This window comes from Pongo pygmaeus, chromosome 2 (assembly GCF_028885625.2).
Source record: "Pongo pygmaeus isolate AG05252 chromosome 2, NHGRI_mPonPyg2-v2.0_pri, whole genome shotgun sequence".
Lineage (NCBI taxonomy): Eukaryota > Metazoa > Chordata > Mammalia > Primates > Hominidae > Pongo > Pongo pygmaeus.
Genome location: NC_085930.1, coordinates 174,846,670 through 174,868,457, shown reverse-complemented (window position 1 = coordinate 174,868,457; position 21,788 = coordinate 174,846,670). Strand labels below are relative to the sequence as shown.

General features: G+C 33.0%; 1 protein-coding gene and 1 long non-coding RNA gene across 6 annotated transcripts in view; one reads left to right on the top strand and one right to left on the bottom strand.

Annotated features, from left to right (window-relative positions):
- BCHE (butyrylcholinesterase) overlaps nt 1-21,788 on the top strand; it is a 68,765-nt gene that overhangs the window by 43,902 nt on the left and 3,075 nt on the right. Inside the window, exons 3-4 of one of the 2 annotated variants that reach the window (XM_063662392.1) lie at nt 11,041-11,207; nt 18,622-19,974. In XM_063662392.1, coding sequence (XP_063518462.1) covers nt 11,041-11,207; nt 18,622-18,710 — 256 coding nt within the window. In that variant the 3' untranslated portion in view covers nt 18,711-19,974. Of the gene's footprint in view, nt 1-11,040; nt 11,208-18,621; nt 19,975-21,788 lie in introns of those variants that run through there. The other variant, XM_054482534.2, reaches the window with a different exon arrangement.
- LOC129033667 (uncharacterized) overlaps nt 12,386-21,788 on the bottom strand; it is a 37,419-nt gene continuing 28,016 nt past the window's right edge. For all 4 annotated transcript variants that reach the window (XR_008501648.2, XR_008501647.2, XR_008501650.2 and 1 more), the window contains one exon: nt 12,386-12,447. This is a non-coding gene — a long non-coding RNA (uncharacterized LOC129033667). The remainder of the gene's footprint in view (nt 12,448-21,788) is intronic.

Below are 21,788 nucleotides of genomic sequence, written 5' to 3'. Positions count from 1 at the left end.
GGGAAAAATGGAAGAATAAAGGAAGGAATGAAGGAAGAAAGGAGAGACTGGAGGGAGGGAGGGAGGAAGGAAGGAAGGAAAGAAGGAAGGAAAAGAAGGAAGGAAGGGAAAGAAAAAGTTTCTGATTTTCTTTAATATGATTTAGTATTCAGCTCAATTCATTTTCTGAAGTTGGAGGAGGCTAAACATTGCCTCGTATCTCCTTTTTAACTCGCCAGCTAATTATGCAAACCTTTATATCCAAACAATGCAGAGGAAAGAAGACAGAATAATCTTCCAGACCATGAAAGCTTTGTTCATCCATCATACCAACAGTGTACTAAAGATCTTAGAGATCTTTTGTGTGGCAACTCTTTGCCCTTTCAGCTGATGAATAACTGAAGATGTGCAATACAAAGAAATTACTAAAAGAGAACTGTGCACTGGGAATCAATTTGTTTTCATGACTCTATCCAACTACTTTAGTGAAGTATTTAGGAGAGTGGGTTAAGTACACAAGCCTCTTTTAAATACTTATTAAGATTAAAATGTTCACATAATATATAAAAATATGCTTTAAGTGGGCACTTGATTCCCAGTTAGAAATTTAGGATTAAAAAAACACACTACATCTCAGCAACGGTGAAAATACGTGAAGATTTTGATTTGGATTAAAAAGAAAAAAATATTTCTGTGTGCTTAAGGCATTTTTTACTCGATTTTATTTCTTGAACAGAACAGAGCTTAACAATACTGATTGACAACATGAACAAGGCTCTTCATTAGGATCTAGTAATGAAACAAATGATTAGAGTAAAGTAAGACTTCTGGTACCAGAAATCACTCAAGATGTCTCACCTTATATGCAGGATTCAGTTTTACATTTTTATGTGTGTTTTTATTTCCCCTTCAAACCAAATGTTTCTTTCTTACTTATGAGGCATCCACTTTGATAACACATGTCAAGCTATATTATATAATAATTGGTCTTTGTTTATTGCTAGTGATGAAACCTCATCCCATATTTTTGCATGCCTCCATTTACTACAGCTGTTAATTTTTCTTAAAGTTTGAAAATTATGTGCAGCTAATATGTCATCTTCCTAGTATTTATTTAACTGAAGTGTAATTTGTTCCTCTTTATTAGTGCTGAATGAAAATAAGTCTTTTTTATTTCCTAGAAAGTTCAGCACATTGAAATGGTTTGCCTTTGATCAAATTTGTGTAAAGGATCATACAGATTATATATTTCCTGTGGGGTTCTTCTCTTCTCCTCTCCTCTCCCTTTCTCTTCCCTTCTTTTTTCTCATAAAAACCTATATCCAAATTCTCTGTGAAGCTGAGAATGTATTCCAATCCACAAGTCAGGAATGATGAAACAGTAAAAGTTTAATAAGCCACTTGGCCATGGACTCTTATAGCACAGTATATTTAGATACAAGAAATCATCCTTAGTTAATTTATGAATTTTTGCAAATTTCTAAGGTATGCTATTATAATCCTGTCCCTCTAGGTACCTTGATTCCTGCCCAAAAATAACAAACCTTATTATTTGACAAAGAAAAAAACTGAACAAACTATAATTAATCTAGGGAATTGTTCTTTGGTAATTATTTTTCTCATTTCTACCGTTAGCAATAGAAATATCTGGAGATGGGAGGAAGCAACTAATAAAAATGAACTAGATTGAGATATTTGCATTAAATATAATCTAAATTGCAAATAATCCTCTTACATTCTCTATGCACAGCTGCATTATTATACAGTTCACATTGCTTTAGTAACTAATTTTTTCTGCCTTTATTACATCTTCCAGAAAACAAAAAGAGTAGTTATAAAGACCTTCCTAACAAACTATAGTAAGTCAAGATGGAGAATATAAGTGGGCCTTGGAAAATCTGAGTTAGATTTTAGTTTGTGAACAGGCTTAAGAGAAAGTCATCTATATAATGACTCCTCATCAGCAGATGAAGGACGTTGAAGTCAAACGTTTTGCTATCTCACGACGCTTGAAGAATCAGTGTGAGTTTTCTATAAATGTGAGTTTTAGAAGATTAATATTTTAAGACATTTTTCTTTAACTTAACACATGAGAAAAGATGAATTTCTTTTTTAATAAAGTGGAAAGTTTTATTTTAGAACTGATACTGAATTGATCCAAGATACATCCAAAGTTCCAAAAGCTATTCACTTAATTCTTACTGCAAAAAGCATTTTTTTCAGTGTATATTTTCCTGGGTTTATGATAGGCACTGGACATGAAAAAATAGACAAGACTGATTTTCTCTGAAGCTCAAAATATAATTTTTAATTTACATAATTTGGCATTGTTACAGTGTTTCATTTGTATGTTATAATATAAAATAAAATTTTATATAAATGATATTTGTTCAGTTATTTTGGGTATTTCTAATATTCAAGTTGCAGAATACAGAGACACAAACACACAGACACGCACACACACACATTTGTCTGCTCTATAGGCTGAAAGCTTGTGTGCTTCCAAAATTCATATGTTGAAATCCTAACTCCCAATGTGATGATATTAGGTATTAGGAGGTTGGGCCTTGGGAAAGTGATTAGGTGATGAGGGCAGAGCCCTCATGAGTGAGATTAGTGCTCTTATATCAGAGACCTCAAATAGCTCCCTTCTCCCTTCTACTATGTGAGGACACAGCAAAAAAGACTGCTGTCTATGAACCAAGAAGTAAACTCTCTCATCAGACACCAAAGTTGCCAGTGCCTTGATTTTGAATTTCCCAGCTTCCAGAATATGAGACACCAATTTCTGTTGTCTGTAAGCTATCCAATTTATGGTACTCTGTTATATCATCTATGATAGCTCATGTATATGTGTAAGTATGCAAAGAAAAAATACTTACATGTTTCTTGTATCTTTAAAGATTCATCTTAGAAGCTTGTAGAAAACCATGAAATAAAAGGTTTTATAAAACTAACAAATTACCTAGGACATTGCCTTGTGGATTAAAATGGAGCCAGTGTGATTAAATTACTGGTAATGCATTCGCCGATTAATACTAAGTTGCTGTAATAAAATTCAGTGGATATTAAACTCATTTTATTTGGGTATATAGTTAAGAATAAAAACTATAATTAATTTATTTAATTTAAGCAATCTGTGTATTTTTTTTTTTTTTTTGAGATGGAGTGTCACTCCATCGCCCAGGCTGGAGTGCAGTGGCACAATCTTGGCTCACTGCAACCTCTGCCTCCCAAGTTCAAGCAATTCTCCTCCTCAGCCGTCCGAGTAGCTGGGACTACAGGTGCACACCATCACACCCCGCTATTTTTTTGTATTTTTAGTAGAGACGGGGTTTCACCATATAGGTAAGGCTGGTCTCAAACTCCTTACCCCACGTGATCCACCAGCCTTGGCCTCCCAAAGTGCTGGGATTACAGGCGTGAACATGGTAAAAAATAGTTTGCATGTGAGACACTGAAAAGTTGTCCCAGGGTGTCTGATTGCCACAACAAATAGTTATTGGAAGCAGAATTTCACATTATTTGGTTTGGAATACTGTGTTTCTTAAAAATACAGAAATTGTCATTTGTGAACTATTTTCCTTGTGGTAGTAGTTTTTAAATGTGGACATTTACTGTGAAGGACGAAGAGGTAACCACACATCAGTTGTGATGTTTCTTACTTATTTTACTCATATTTCTTGCCTGCACACTATGAGTCAGGCACAATTTCAGGTTGTGAACAAAGCAATCAAATGACAGTTTGAATGAGACTTACCCTCTCATGAGAAAAAAGGAAAAAGGACAGCTAAAGTACATAGAACAATATGAAGTGATAAACACTGACTACTTCAATTTGTTTCCTGAGGAAGGTCTGTCTGAAGAGACGGTAGGTCAAGAATAGGACAAGGAGCTATGCTTTGGGGAAATATAGGCGTTGTATATCCTATGAATTGGTATAGTGCATTATGTATATTTTATAATATTATAGCTGTATTGAAATTTGTAAATTGAGTAACATTGTTAGTGTAGCTGGGAGAACATTACATTAAAGAGCTTAAGACCTAAAGCAATAAAATTGCTAGAAGAAAACATATGGAAAACACTTTAGGACGTTGATGTAGGCAAAGATGTTATGGCTAAGACTGTAAAAGCACAGGTAACAAAAGCAAATTTAGACAAATGGAACTGTATTAAACTAAAAAAATCTTCTTCACAGCAAAGGAAACAATCAACAGAGAAAAGGGACAACCTCCAGACTGAGAAAAAGTATTTGCAAATCAATAAAAGACATTGTTTATAGGAAAAGTAAGATGAAACAACCAAATGTACCACTTTAAGGTGCCCAGACAGCAATGATAGCACTTTTTGGAGGAAGACATCAGCACAACAAACATTTTAAATCAGTTTTTATTGCAATACACATACATACAGAATTGAGCCCATATCATGTTTAATGAATTTTTCAAAGTGAGTATCTAAGAACACTGAATTTGTAACCATTAAAATAGTGATACATACAAAATAATCTATTTTATCTTAGTAATCGATTTCAGATTCTTAATTAATTGGTGAAAACCTTTGACCAAAATAATTTCAAATCTATATTAATATTAGAGAGGTAACAATAAAGATATGCTTGCTACCTTCCACATATAATGGCATCTTGTTTTTCAATAATTCTTTTCTCCCAATTATTTTACTAATCATTACTAAGTAAAAATATCCCATTCATGTCTTCTATTATTTGAGCTTTATGATGTCACAATTCAGCCCTCAAATATTTCTCATGGAAGCACTTTATTTTATTAGCATATAATCAGAAGTATTTCATAATCAAAGATTTTTTATTCTTAAATTGTTTCAGTTAACTCTTTTCCGGGTAATTTTTCCTAAAAGAAAATTTTCTGTTGCTTAGATTATTTTTATCAAAAGTAATATTATGCCCTTTAAATGAATTTGAAGTTTCCTTGAAGTAATATTGTCTAATCTCCTATTCAGTACAAAGCTATTCTAACTTTTGTTATTTTTCACTTTTAATCATAGAATGTGTGTCACATTCTAGGCAAGGTCATTCCAATACAAAATACACGTTGAATAAGAACTTGTGGATCTAATTGAAATGCAGAGATTCTATCAGTAAAATCAAGAGTAACTACAAATTTCCAACTGCCTACTTACCATCTCCATTTGGATGTAAAATTTAACACGTGAACTTAACATGTGAACTCTTTATTTTATTTTATTTTATTTATTTTATTTTATTTTATTTTATTTTATTTTATTTTTTGAGATGGAGCCTTGCTCCATAACCCAGGGTGGAGTCAGTGGCGAGATCTCAGCTCACGACAACCTCTGTCTCCCAGGTTCAAGCCATTCTCCTGCCTCAGCCTCCCAAGTAGCTGGGATCACAGGCATGACCACATTCGGGTAATTTTTGTATTTTCAGTAGAGATGGGGTTTCACCATGTTGGTCACTCTGGTCTCTAACTCCTGACCTCAAGTGATCTGCCTGCCTTGGCCTCCCAAAGTGCTGGGATTACAAGCGTGAGCCATCATGCCCAGCCGTGAACTCTTGATATTGCATTCCAGACATGCTCTTCTTGCAGTCTTTCCTATCTCAGCAATGTCAACTACATTCATTCTTCCAGTTTCTCAGGCCAGAATCTTTGGAGTCAACCTTGCCTGCTCCTTTCCTCTTTATATCTAATCTATCTGCCTAGTAATGGCTCTACCTACAAAATACATGTAAGATCTGACTATTTCAATTTCTGCCACTACCTCTCTAGTTCAAGCAACCATCACTTCTCACCTAAATTATTTTAGTAGCCTCCTAATTGGTCACCTTGAACCATCGGTAGTTATTCCCAGCACTACAGACAGTTGATCTTTTAAACAATGTAAATTACATCTTATTCTTTCCTTCCCCACCTCCCCGCAAGATGGAGTCTTGCTCTGTCACCCAGTCTGCAGTGCCATGGCATGATCTCGGCTCATTGCAACCTCCACCTCCCGGGTTCAAGCCATTCTCCTGCCTCAGCCTCCCAAGTAGCTGGGATTACAGGCGCCCGCTATCGCTCCTGGCTAATTTTTGTATTTTTATTAAAGACGGGGTTTCACCATGTTGGCCAGGCTGGTGTTGAACTTCTGACCTCATGACCTGCCCACTTCTGCCTCCCAAAGTGCTAGGATTACAGGTGTGAGCCACCGTGCCTGGTCAATCTTGTTCTTTCTTCGTGCAAACCCTCCAATTCCTCCCTCTCTTACTCTGGGTAGGCACAAAATGCTTTCAAAGACATACATGGCACTAAATAATGTGACCTTACTGTCCCCTCTCCAACCTCACCTCCTACACTCACTCCCTTGCTCCCTCCACTCTAGTCACACTGTCCCCGCTGCTTTCCTTGGAAAACTCTAAGCACATGTTTTTCTCATGATCTTTGTTTTCCATCCCTTCTGCTGAAATACTATATCCCCAAACAACTGTTTGGCTCATCCCTTTTCTCCTCAAGTCTTCACTTCATTTTCTATTAAATATTACAAAGCTCCCTTACCCAGAGTTAGAGAAAGTCAAGTTTAATCTTCCAGTCTGCTAAATTGGTCCAAAATTTCTCACACCAGTCAGAAGTTTAGGGTCCGTAGGGCTACCCTCACTTCAGACTAGCTGTTTACAAATATGGAGTCCCTGTGGACTCCGTCAGATTTTATAACTCACAAGAGCTATTCGCAGAACTCAGGAAAGCCCTGTAATTACAATTACAGTTTTCTTATAGCAAAAAGATATAAATTAGAACCAGCTGAGGAATGAGACACATAGAGCATCTTGGATTTAGAATGTTCCAAATGCAAAACTTCTTTGTCCTCAGAGATCTATTATCTTCATGACATCTATTGTGCCTGTGTACTTATGGAGTATTGCCAATCTAAGAAGCTCACCTGAGCTTTGTATCTCTAGTTTTTATTGGGATTTTGTTATTATATATAGGCATGATCGATTGAATCATTGCTTGCATGGTTAAAATCAATCTTCAGCTGCTTCCCCTCCATGGAGGTCAGTATGATATCACATGGCTAAAAGTCTCAACCCTCTAATCACATGGATGGTCTTTCTGGCAGGGCCAGTCCCTACCCTAAGATGATCAGTGTGGCCATCCCCACCCTGAGTCATTTCATGAGCATAAGTTATTAGATACTCACCATAAGGCATCATGTTAGCATAAGCTATCATGCATAGCATGAGATTCCAAGTGTTTAGAGATTACATTGTGAGAACCAGAGACAAAGGACAATCACATGTTTTATTACGGACTCCCTCATCATTCCCCCCGCCACGCACACACTGATACTTACTCACCTGCCATTTCTATTTATCCCCATTCCTCATTTTATTATCACTAGCACCTAGTGTCATCTAACATATTACATCATTTCTTTATTGATGTTATTTATTGTCTTTCTCATCAAATAAAAATGGCAAGATAAAGGAATTTCTATTTTGTATTTGTTGAATCTCTTATCACTCAAATAATACCTGATCTAGTACACACTTTAAAAATATTGGTTGAACGAATGAATGAATCTGTTTTCTAAATTTAGGTCTTCTTATAGCCCTTCTATTCCTTATTTTAAAATAGAATTTCATTTAAGTGACATGGAATGGAAACTATAAATATTTTAACATTTTAAAACTTAATATATTTTCCTCAAACCTCTTATGACAGTGAAAGATTTCATCTAGACTTTTAATATATAACTATTAACTATAGCTTCATTTTACTAGATTTTTAAAGCTAATTAAAATATATTCTCTCAAAAATTACTATAGCTTACTTAGAAATAACTGTCTCTGAATTCCTAAGGATAATTTTAATTCTCGTTTTAGGCTTAGGTAGGCAACACTAGGATTCTATAATTCCAAGAATACTTTATTTTTGAAGCTGGATGCATAATTTTTCTTCATATCAGGGCATGCTGAATCAATTGATGTCTTTTTCTTTAATCTGTTCATAAAATGAGTTATCAACTATGTACTCAAATATCAATGACAAGCAAGTAATTTTCTGTAACACAGATGTAAAAAAATATATATTCTGCTTTTTGTTGTTGTTAAATTAGCTATGTCTTAAAACCTTTCAAACCTACATATAAAGAAAATTCTAATGGATGATCTGTAGAGCATTTTGGTATACCACAAAGTAGAAAAAGAACCTGATACTAAAAATAGAGCACATACAACTTCATGGAAAATTTTAGTTATTACTATTTTGAAGTATTTATTTTGTGACGAGAACAAAAAATTCTTTGAGAAATAGCAAAGTCAAGATGTTTAAATTTATCTTATAATTTTGAAATAAAAATAGGTAGTGTTTTGGAATTGTGTATGGTGGAAATATGTTGTATTTCACAAAGTTTTTAATTGATACAGACAGAATTGTCTCTCTTGTTATTTTGTAAGTCTTTGGAGATTTCTTCAAATTATAGAATAAAATACTTCATCACTTCAATAGCTATTTCAATCTTTTGAAAACTGTATCTGCATCTATAGGCAAAGGAATTTTATTATCTCTAAATTACAATTTGGTATGTAATGAGTTATTTCATAGGACAAAGTTTGTTAAATGAACACTCACTGGCAGTGTCATTAGTGCTTTGCTCTTGAACTCAAGTACGAGTCAGCTCTGTTTAAGTCGCCATTCACAGAAGACAGAAATGAATGCGCAGTTAAAATGGTGCCATAAGTAAATTAGAGCAGAATTAGAAGAAAAGTGGGCAATTTAGGAACATAAGAATTGCTGTACTGAATCAGACCATCGGTTCTCCTGGTTTAATATCCAGCCTCCAGCAGCTGTACTTGTTAGTTTCTACAGCTTTAAAAGAAAGAAAAAAGACTACATAATTTACCTAGACAAATGTGTCATCTGTGATCTGGAGAAATTTTCTTCTTGACCTCTCTCAAATAATACCCTAAAGCAGGAGGTTTCAATCCTGTTATGATATTGGTTTTGCTTGAATAGCTCTGATTATTAATAATTCTTATTAAATTATCCAATTCCTCCATAAAATAAACTAGTACATCAAGAAACTATTTGCCTCTAAAGCTCCTGAATTCATGGTTGAACATGTCTGCATCTCTGATAAAATATGAATTTATGGTGCATATTCAATATAAGTTCTTGATGGCAAAAATCTGCCCCTTGATAATCATACTGGATGAATGTTTACTTCTCCTTCCAAATTCTACTGGACTTAGAGACTTTGGCCAAACAAAGCAAAACAAAACAAACTTAGATCTGCTCATACTACTCCAAAATTTCTATCTATTAATAATATACAGAAGGTATCTGAATGATGAAGGATTTTTTGTGTTGAACTTTTAGAAAAGTTCAACCAGAGTTTTTCTTATATGATTTAGCATAAGGTAGAATAAGAGCAAGGAATGAATTACTTATCTTTGTCACTTTAATCTTTTGTTTATGTTAGAAAAGGCTGAAAAACTTTATAGTTTCTTGATTATTCTAAATACTGCCTTCAGATCAATATTTCTAAAAGATTATGCTCACACTAGCCATTTAGTCAAAAGTTCCTCAAGAGTAGTAAATGCCTACAAGTTCGATTTCAAACAATTTTCCAGGGCTGTTAGACCTTAATGTGACAACACTAATATCCTAAGTCCATAAAGTCAATGGTATCTCCTTCTATCCTAGAATTCAACAAAACTAGTTTTTTCATCATTATTTGAACTAAGAAGTAGATTAATCATTAATGTCTATGTTAATTCTATCCCTTTTTCTAGCTTTCCCAACTTTCCTTTCTAGCTCAGGTCCTTATTTCCTGTCTTTCAGCCAGATTCCCATTCCATCAGGTAATTTCCTTTCAAGCATGTAATGACTGCTCCCTCTTCTGAACAATTTGTGGCCCTTCTTTTAGACTTCCTTTATGCTATCTTATGTTGTAGTTCTTTGTTTCCCTGGGTTTTCTTGCTTATAAATTCCCTAAGGAAAACTTTGTGTTTCATATTTATATTTCTAGAGGCTAGATCTGTGTCTAACTCATACTAATAACATAAAGATATATTATAAGGAAATCTACAGATGTAGTGACTGTGTAGAGTCACTTTTAAAAAACTCTGAGTTTGTGTGACCTTGGCATTAATATATTATTGAGTGCTATAAAGGTATAAATGAGCTCAACACTGTAGATATTGAAAAGATAGAGTCGACAGTTATTCATTTTCAAATCACAACTATAAGCATGGGAAACATCATAAAAAGATAATATGAAAGTTTTGAATGAGTTTAGACACATAAAATTGGAAAATAAAAGAATTCCAAGCAAAAGTAACAGCTGGAGCAAAGAGAAGAAATGAAAAAAGGAGGGATTTACTGGGGAACTCTACCTAATTCTCTAATTCCTATTGGCTGGGTTTATAAAAAGAATATCTGAAAATAAATTTGGAAATGTGGGTGGTACCATGTTCATTAACCTTAATATGAAACCACTGAAGAATTATTGAAAGATTTTTAATTAGTAAACAGATCTATGAAATGTTAGATAAACTTAAAAGTGGGACTGAAAGAAGTTTCCTGGAGTAATGAGATTATTACATAATAAGATTTGTAATTAAACTTGGTCTTAAACTCAGGCAGTATTAATAAGAGTATATAGAAAGAAATAGATGCAAAAGATGAGTAGATGATATGATTCCTTATTGTGAAATTTTTGGGCCTAGGATAAGGGAAGATAATGAAACAAAAGTAACACCACCCTTTGAGCACGTTTAAGTGTGAATGAAGATATATTTTATTGAAATAAAAAATTTCTTCTTCCAATATGTTAAGCAGAAATGCAGATAAAAAATTCAACTTTAAATTTTAATTCTTACAATTTTAAATAACATAGTGGTTCTCAGTACTAAAACCACTAAGCCCAGTTCACTTATATTTCATATCATCAATATATGCCCACATTTTTTCTGTCTTAAACTCTTTAAAGCTCTTGTGAACAGTGTTAGAAAACAATATTCTTTTTAATCTAACAATGATTTCAATTTTACCATAATGTCTCTATTTTATTATTTAGGAATCCAAATGGGACTCAGAACAATAGCACAAGATGGCCTGTCTTCAAAAGCACTGAACAAAAATATCTAACCTTGAATACAGAGTCAACAAGAATAATGACGAAACTACGTGCTCAACAATGCCGATTCTGGACATTATTTTTTCCAAAAGTCTTGGAAATGACAGGTGTGTGTGTTTTTAGTGTTTGGTTATTTAATTGATGATGGGTTATGTAAAAAAGGGATGAAGTATACTCTCCAAGGCATGGTGATGGAGTTACTATATGTATCTTTGACTTTAAAATAACTTGATTTAATGAATACATTATTTTTAAGACTTTCTTCTATCAAGTTTAGATATGTTTTGAACCCTTACTATATGACCAGTACTTTAGTAGTTAAATAAAGAAAACTAAAATATAAATTTCACCGTGTGGAAATACAAAATAGAAAAACGAAACTAAAATAGAGCCGTACTTGTTATTCAGAAAATCTTTGTGGAATTAATTAATGGACAAAGAAATAAATATATCAAATAATCATAATGTATAGAACTAAAAAATAAATATGCATAAATTGGTAAAAACAGATTTATTGATAAGTAATAGAACCTTGATTTAAATGGAGAAAAATCTCCAAAGTTTACATATTTAAAAACACAATAAAAAAATTTCTAAATATTCTGAACTTGGAAATATTTATCTAAGAGCACACACACACATTACATAATGTAATATTATATAATATTACATAATGTAAACAAATAGTTATTTAGTTAACTAGTCTTAAGAAAGTGATTGATGAGAAATAGGTAAGGAAATACTATGAAAATTTGTTCAGAGTATTATCTCAATATTCATTATTAAGAAAATATTTCAATCCACTTGAGTGATCAAACATGTGTCACCTTAGTTTGATCTTCTCTGACAAATATGACATATATCCAACTCACTGTCTAGTTTTTAAAATGTCAGCTGTGTATAATCCATGTGGTTCCTTAAGTATACTTTCTAAAAGTAATTGGTTTTCAGCCATCGGACATATTGCTGGTCAAGTCCTTCAGAGTTTGCTATTCTGTTCATCATGACGCTCTGTAATTTTCAGGCTGTATATTAGGTATCATAATACAGAGATGTTTTCCATTTCTTGTTTAGATAAGTTGGGGGCTAGTTTCAGCAAATATGGGCATCTCAGAGCTGTATTTGATTGTTTAATTTGCCTTTTGATTATCAGACGTTACCCACAAAAATTATAATTATGTACTCCATCTGCTTGGGAAATGTTTCTGATATACCAGTGCTCTGTGTATTACCAAATGTTCTGTGACATAATATATAACCAGAGATGGGATTCTGCTTCTCTTGGCAGAGCAACAGTACCATCCTTGTGTCCTCCGGGTGTAAATAACGATGAGGTAACTCATTAATCTGCCAAGAGACCCAAAGAGATACTATCATTTATCATATCACATACTATATATTATTAATCTTTATTTAAAATATTTTTATATGAGAAGGTTATAACTTGAGATAAAATGAGTGAGTTATTTTAAGTGACTTATTTATTATAAGCCAAGCTGAGCCCTTCTGGTTAAATCACGTGTGATCTATTGCAATTTATGTGATGATACAATAAAATTTGAATATCAGCATTTTTAAAAACTATCCTTCACAAATTTCTATTTCCAAATACTTACCTGCCAGAAAGCAGATTAAATAAACAACCTCCAAAGTTTTTGCCAGCTGCTGCTATTTTCCATACAATGTTAAACAAATTCCTAGCTTGTGTAACGCTGAGCTCTATGGAAATACCTACCTAGCTGTGGTCTAGGACCACGCTTAAGGTTAGGTTCAGTGTGTCTTGAAAATATAATTTTGTATTATACCATTTTTTCTAATTAATTCCCCCATAATAAGGTTTTCATATTAGATATATTTTATAATTTTGAAGTAAATGCATGATACAATTATCGTAACGTATTCATTAGTAATAAAAATGTTACATTTGAACAAAATCAGTTTGAAGTTACAAGGATTTAGGTTTTATAAATAAATAGTGTGGACAGATTAAAAAGATTAAGGGCCCATGTTCTTGCCATACCTTATATTTTTCAAGTCACAAAACTTCAAATATTTTAATCTTTAATGTTTTGAGAATGTGTTATTCAGATGACCTGGGCTAAAGTTTTTGGAATTTTTTTTAAAGCAACTCTATATGTAAAGAAAAATTTCAAAGAATAACTACTAGCTGGCTTTCTTAAAAGGAAAAATGTTTACCTCACTCAAGATGGAAGCCTAATAACCTTTGTAAGTACCACCTCAGCAGTAGTTTACATTTGAGCAATAAATGTTCTCAAATAAAATGATTCTTAAGACTTGTTTAAACACACAAATTCTAACACTTAACTTTCAGACCATACTTCAGCACATGGCTATGCTGTTATTGCATACACCTGAAAGAAATAAAATTCACAATATTTATTTCAAATGTTATCAAATTCAGATTTCCACAAGGATATAACTATTCAATATTACAATCTCATACCTGTTTGAAAAAAGAAAAGGAAGTAGAAAAATGACCCATTGTCAAGGATAATAATATTTTTTCAGTAAAAGTGGAAGAGTAAATTTATTTAAAGAACAAAAGTCCCTCATATTATCTTAATGAAGGAAAAAAGTTAGATCCAATAATTCCTCCATTGACCTTTGAATAAATTGTGCTTACCAACGCTAAAAAGCACGTGTAAATTTAAGGGCCAAAATACCCTTTGAACTGGTTACTTTGAGAATCATTTACTACTATTTGCTAATCAGTTAGCAAGACTGGCAGTCAAGGATGAGGGAGTGCAAAGGTGATTTGGAGAAAATAATGCAACTAGTTTATTGTCTTAATATGCCTGAATTATCAATTCCTCATTAAAAGCGAAACAAAACAAATAAACAAGTGGCTTTGAATAACTTAATAATCAAGTTAAATTAACTGTTCCACTTTAAACTACATGAAGTCTTCACAAAGCCTAGCCTAAGTTTATACTAGTTCACTCTATGATCTTACCCCATACTCAAAATTACAACAGAACAATTAATGATTGAGATTTATTGCATAAAGAAGTATGCATTCCATGATAAGTTTAATAACTGATCAAAAACAGAAAAATAATAATGTGATGGAGACAGAAGAGATTTTCAGTGAACACTCAAATACATGAAGAATGATGTTGTTGTTTCTTAATTATGATGGCAGACTTAATTAAATATCAGTATAATCTCTTCTATCTTCACCTCCACTAGCAATTGTGGGTGAATTCACCTTTGCATTCTCTTCTGCTAGGGTCTGAATGTTTGTGTCCCCCTAAAGTTCATATGTTGACATCCTAACCACTAATGTGCTGGTATTAGAAGGTGAATTATTGGGGGAGGTGATGAGTTCATGGAGAAAAAGCCCATTTAAAAGGGATTAATGCTCTAAAAAAAAAAAAAAAAAAAAAATCCTGAGGGAACTCCCCCATTCCTCCATGTGAGAACATAGCAATGAGACTGCCATCTATGAACCAGAAAGCAGGTCCTCATCAGACAACAGTCTACTGTTGCTTGATCTTAGATGGAAGTCTAATCTGCTGGAAAGCCTCCTCAGTTGTGTAAAATAAATTTCTGTTATATATAAACTAACCAGTGTATGATGTTTTGTTATGGCAGTCTGAGTGGACTAAAATATTTTCTAATTCCTTAGACTTTGTTAAATAGACTTAGCTCTGGTGAAAATTTACTCAGTGTCCTTTTCGGCTAGACAAAAAACAACAACCACACAAAAAAACCTATAATTATTATTTTCATAGGAAAGAAAACGACTTTTTTTTAAATGAGACAATACATGCAAAACAAAGATCACAAAGAAGTGAACTGAAAAAGTTATGCCAATATGTTTATAAATTTACTATTTCACAAATTGCCTTCCACGACTATTCCCTTCTCTTTACCCTGTGAGGCATTAAAAAAAAATTGATTCCCATCTTTTCTATCTCCCCAAAACCCACACACAAAGCAAGTTGTCTCTGTTTTACAATCAAAACAAGACTTGGTGACATTTGAAATAATTTTAAAGTACTGAAATCACTCATATTACCGAGTTGGTTAAAAAAGATATTATTATCGATTTAAAATTGGGCATAGAAAGCTGAAGAATAAAAATATAACAAATTAATAGGTCATATGTATCAAGGTGAATATATATGTGATATATTCATATTTATATAGAGAGCCTCTAACCTTTTATTAGATTTATGTCATATTAATATGCTTTGAAAATTTATACTAAAATTGCTAGCCTAGGTATAAAGTACTATCCTTTTTCCAAGGAATACTCAGGTCAACAATATGAGTTGTTACATTTACTTAAGCATATTGTATCATACAAATTCACATTTTCTGTGTGTGTTTATCATTCATCCATTAGGCAATTATTTTTAGAAAATAAAAACTTTATTATTTATTATTTTTCATACCACATAAAAATTTATAATCTGCCAGATTTTAACTGTTTTATGTATACTGAGCCATTTGGTCTTTTGCAGAATTTTATTTTTTTATTTTACTTTAAGTTCTGGGATACATGTGTAGAACGTGCAGGTTTGTTACATAGGTATACGTGTGTCATGGCGGTTTGTTGAGCCTATCAACCTGTCATCTAGGTTTTAAGCCCCGCATGCACTAGCTATATGTCCTAATGCTCTCCCTCCCCTCACCCTCCACCCCCGACTGGCCCCAGTGTGTATCGTTCCCCTCCCTGTGTCCATGTGTTCTCATTGTTCAGCTCCCACTTATAAGTGAGAACACGCAGTGTTTGGTTTTCTGTTCCTGTGTTAGTTGTGTTAGTTTGCTGATGATGGTGGCTTCCATGTTCATCCATGACCCTGCAAAGGACATTATCTCATAGCTTTTTATGACTGCATAGTATTCCATGGTATATATGTACCACATTTTCTTTATCCAGTCTATCATTGATAGGCTTTTGGGTTGGTTTCATGTCTTTGCTATTGTAAATAGTGCTGCAATAAACATACATGTGCATGGGCTTTATTTATTTATTTATTTTTTTGAGATGAAGTTTCACTCTTGTTGCCTAGGCTGGAGTGCAATGACATGATCTTGGCTCACCACAACCTCTGTGTCCTGGGTTCAAGCGATTTTCCTGCCTCAGCCTCCTGAGTAGCTAGGATTACAAGCATATGCCACCACATCCTGCTAATTTTGTATTTTTAGTATAGACGGGGTTTCTCCACGTTGGTCAGGCTGATCTCCAACCCCCGACCTCAGGTGGTCCGCCTACCTCAGCCTCCCAAAGTGCAGGGATTACAGGCATGAGCCACTGCACCTGGTGGTGCATGGGTTTTTATAGTTGGATAATTTATATTCCTTTGGGTATACACCCATTAATGGGATTGCTGGGTCAAATGGTATTTCTGGTTCTAGATCCTTGAGGAATTGCCACACTGTCTTCCACAATGGTTGAACTAATTTACATTCCCACCAATAGTGTAAAAACATTCCTATTTCTCCACAGCCTCACCAGCATCTATTGTTTCTTGACTTTATAATAATTGCCTTTCTGACTGGTGTGAGATGGCATCTCATTGTGGTTTTGATTTTTATTTATCTAATGATCAGTGATGTTGAGCTTTTTTTCATATGTTTGTTGGTCATATAAATGTCTTCTTTTGAGAAGTGTCTGTTCGTATTATGTGCCCACTTTTTGATGGGGTTGTTTGCTTTTCTCTTATAAATTTGTTTAAATTCCTTTTAGATTCTGGATATTAGACCTTTGTCAGATGGATAGATTGCAAAAATGTTCTCTCATTCTGTAGGTTGCCTGTTCACTCTGATGATAGTTTATTTTGCTGTGCAGAAGCTCTTTAGTTTAATTATACCCTATTTGTCAGTTTTGGCTTTGGCTGCAATTGCTTTTGGGATTTTCGTCATGAAGTCTTTGCCCATGCCTTGGTCCTGAATGGTACTGCTTAGGTTTTCTTCTAGAATTGTTATTGTTTGAGGTTTTACCATCAAGTCTTTAATCCATCTTGAGTTAATCTTTGTACAAAGTGCAAGGAAGGGGTCCAGTTTCAGTTTTCTGCATATGGCTAACCAGTTTTCCCAGCACCATTTATTAGACAGGGAATCTTTTCTCCATTGCTTGTTTTTTCAGGTTTGTCAAAGAACAAATTGTTGTAGATGTGTGGTGTTATTTCTGAGGTTTCTGTTCTGTGTCATTGGTCTATATGTCTCTTTTGGTACTAATACCATGCTGTTTTGGTTACTGTAGCCTTGTAGTATAGTTTGAAGTCAGGTAGCGTGATACCTACAGCTTTGTTCTTTTTGCTTAAGATTGTTTTGGCTATGCAGGCTCTTTTTTGGTTCCATATTAGATTTAAAGTAGATTTTTCTAATTCTGTGAAGAAAGTCAATGGTAGCTTAATGGGAATAGCATTGAATCTATAAATTCATTTGGCCAGTATGGCCATTTTCACAATATTGATTCTTCCTATCCATGAGGATGAAATGTTTTTCCATTTGTTTGTGTACTCTTAGTTCTTTAAGCAGTGGTTGTAGTTCTCCTTGAAGAGGTCTTTCACATCCTTTGTTAGCTGTGTTCCCACATATTTTATTCTCTTTGTAGTAATTGTGAATGGAGTTCATTTATGGTTTGGCTCTCTGCTTGTCTATTACTGGTGTATAGGAATGCTTGTGATTTCTGCACATTGATTTTGTATCCTGAGACTGCTGAATTTGCTTATCAGCTTCAGGAGGTTTTGGGCTGAGACGATGGGGTTTTCCAAACATAGAATCATGTTGTCTACAAACAAAGACAACTTGATTTCCTTTCTTTTTATTTGAATACACTTTCTTTCTCTTGTCTGATTGCCTTGGCCAGAACTCACAATACTATATTGAATAGGAGTGGTGAGAGAGGGCATCCTTGTCTTGTGCCGGTTTTCAAAGGGAATGCTTCCAGCTTTTGCTCATTTAATATGATATTGGCTATGGGTTTGTCATAAATAGCTCTTATTATTTTGAGATATGTTCCTTCAATACCTAGTTTATTGAGAATTTTTAACATGAGGGGATGTTGAATTTCATCGAAGGCCATTTCCCTTGCTGAATTTTCAAACAGTTTCTTTTCCTACAGAGTGGAAAATGCACTTGCATCCGTAGTACGAGATTAATATGTTGTCAAAATTACAATGAGTATGAGTAATACTGGTATAATCCCCTCTCCAAAACACCACTTAACATTTTTGTTAAAGCCAACATAAGTATTTTGTGGGTGGGGAGGGCGACTGGTTTGCAAAATATTTATTAATGAAGATTAATGTGAAATGTTCCTAATAGCAATTACCCACAAAAATATAAAAAATTGAAAGAGAAAAAAATTCTAAATAGACATTTGTGGTGGTTTTAAATGGGTTATCTTTCCTAGGTAGTTGACAGTTAACTAGTTTCTGAATGTTTTTCAGGACATCTTATCAGATGTATAACAAGATACCTAATAGAAATATAATTTATCTTTTAAAAAATCTTTTTTGTCAACTAATTTGGTAACATTTACAGAGCCTATATGCTGCTGCTGTGAGCCAGGAACTGCACTAGCAGCTAGAGCTGCACAGATGAAAATGACAGGGTCTGCTTACTCACAGTGAAGTGGAGTCAGGGCCCAGGACCATGGAAAGCTTTTAAGAAGAGAAGATACCTGCACTGAATCTCAATATGAAGGCAAAGTGGAGAGAAGCCAGATAAGCAGGAACCAGAGATGAAGTGTCTTGTGCATCATGCTAAGGAATTTAAATTATATCCTAAGTAAAGCCATTTAGTAATTTTAAATGAGAAACTGACATGTTCTGGTTATTGATTCATAAATGTATAAGCTTTTACTATATTCAGGAGTTTTTTTTTTTTACCTTTGTCTTCTTAGAGTCTAGACTTTAAGAATATTATATGGCATCAACATAATAATTTCATTTCTGAGGTAGGGTCTTTCTTCCAAATAGCTGCTTTTGTTTGCTAGTTCATTCGCATCAGGAATATATTCACTTATCTTAATTTATTTTATTTTATTTATGCTTTAAAAATTATTCTAAACTTGCTTTTTCTTGTTTTAGTGTAAAAGTATTTACTAGTAAATTTGCCTCTGAATGCAAATTTGGAAATATCATCTATGTTTGCATAAACAGTTGACTCTGGAAAAACAACCTGGGGGTTAGGGGCACCAACCCCTGGACAGTTGAAAATCTGTCTGTAACTCTTGAATCCCCCAAAATTTAACTACTGATTAAGTTGACTAATTAAGCCTACTTGACTGGACCTTACCAATAACATAAACATTTGATTAACATATTTTATGAATAATATTTGTATTATATGCTATATTATTATAATAAAGTAAGCTAGTGTAAAGAAAATGAAAATCATAAGAGAGAAAATATATTTACTATTTATTGAGCGGAAGTTGATCATCACAAAGGTTTTCATACTTGTCATCTTCACATTGAGTAGGCTGAGGAGTAGGAGGAGGGGAAATGGAGCTGTTGGTCTTGCTGTCTCTGGAGTGACAGTGGTGGAAGAAAATCCACATATAAGTGGACTTGTGCAGTTCAGACTCATGTTGTTCAAGGTCAACTGTGTGTATATTTTTTACCTTTTCTTTTAAACATTTGTACTTGCAAATTTGCTTTGCCCTTGCACACAGAGATCTGCTTTGGAGAAACTTGTTTTTAATATCTCTATACATATGTGTACATTATAAATATTGAGAAACTATCTTAAGTATTAGATAATCTTTTTAGCTGATATGTCTATTTGATCATTCAAAATCTTGACATAAATTTTTATTTTGTAAACATAGATAATACAGTTCCCTATTTTACATATTTATATATTTATTAAATACAAATTTTATAAGCTTTATTGGGGGTGATAAGTAATGTAACAACACATTATTTTTAACACATTATTTTTCTTTGGCAAAAAGTAAATTATCTGTCTCTAAGGTTACATATGTTTTAAATCAACTATATTCTTACTACATAGTTATATGACTAAGGTCCTCAATGTCCTTATTTATTTATGCTCCATTTTTATTTAAGAAATAATAAAGATGCATGAAATTCTACAAGAATGAAGATATTTCTCTGAAAAATAGTCATGAGAATTGTAAGCTTTATTAATATTGAAGATTTAAAATCCTATTAATATATACTTATTTACTCATTTATTTTTTGGCCTTGATTTTTACCATGCCTGCTATACATTTGCCAACTCTAATTTTTTTCTTTTATTTACATTTCTGCTATATATTTGCCCTTGTTCTTTTATTTTCACTTCTCTGTAATACTGTATTTCACACGTATTATTTAAATGCCATCAGCTGAGGTCAATGGATAAATACTATGTGACCTATTGTTGATATTATGAATTAAGACACTTTTTATACATATTATTATATAGTATGATCATTGTAGTATGAATAAAGAGGACTTTATATTTACTCTCTACATAAGAATCTGGAAAGGTCAATCAATTGATTCATTTTTCTTTATAAAATATAATTAAAGCCATAATATATTATGGTAATCTTTCCATTATGTTCACAGTGTCCAAAACACAAAATGTTACCACTATAAAGAAGAAAAAATAATAATAAAACTCTTTCTACAAGTTAGGGTTCTTTATTTCTAAAATTAATTTTTATCTTCTTTAAAGAAAATGTCACATCAATATTTGACCTGTGAATTTAGTATCAAGCCTCCACTTTCTTTTTCTCTTTTCTACACATTTCCTTTTCTCCTCTCATTCAGAATTTGATTATTTTTTCCCTTTCTCATAAAAAATATTTACACTTAGAGAATGACAATCAACCTTGCTATTTTCATTATATTTGTGGACTTTCAGACACCATGAGGCATGAAAAGAAACATTGGTGGCAGCATTATTCTTCCTTTGTATCTCTGAATTCATACAAAATATATATTGATCCCCTTCACAATAAGTACATTGGGTTAGAAGCCTGCATTTTGGTTGAGGTTACAATTCTAAGAAACTTACATTGTTTGAGCATTATGACTGTTCTACAATATAATTATGTTTTAATTAATCAATTGTAAAGCAAATACATTGTCTACCATAAAGGTCTTTATTCCCTCAAATTTTAAATAAGTTAAAATTTGCTAATCAAGTTTAATCCTTGTTTATAATGTGCCAGCCCTAAATTTTTTATTGTGATGTTCCAGCCATTTAAGTTACATGGTTTTTAATCATGAATATTGCTGATGTTGATAATAATGTGAAAATTGACTTGTGACTAGATTTTGTCTTCTTAGTAATAAACAAGCCAATATGAAATAAGACGACAAAAGAAAGAGAGGAGGACTAAGAAAAGGAGAGGAAAGAGGAAAACGTTTAATTTTGAATTTGATTTATTTCAAACTCAATATTTTATTTACTCATTATGGTGTATTCGCTTTCTCTGGATTTCATTAAGAAATAATTAAATGTTTCATATTTTATTGTCTCAATCAATGCCCTCTATTTCTAAAGCAGATTTAGATTTATAGAGCATTGGTGAACTAAAAAGCATTTCAAAATACTAAATTGTATAGACATTTGATTAAGACACACAGGAAAAAATGTAAATTTATGTAAATCAGTGAATTTGGTATTATTCCATGAACAAGAAAGGAAAATCAGATCTAGGACTCTTTCTATAAGGATTAAAATTCATG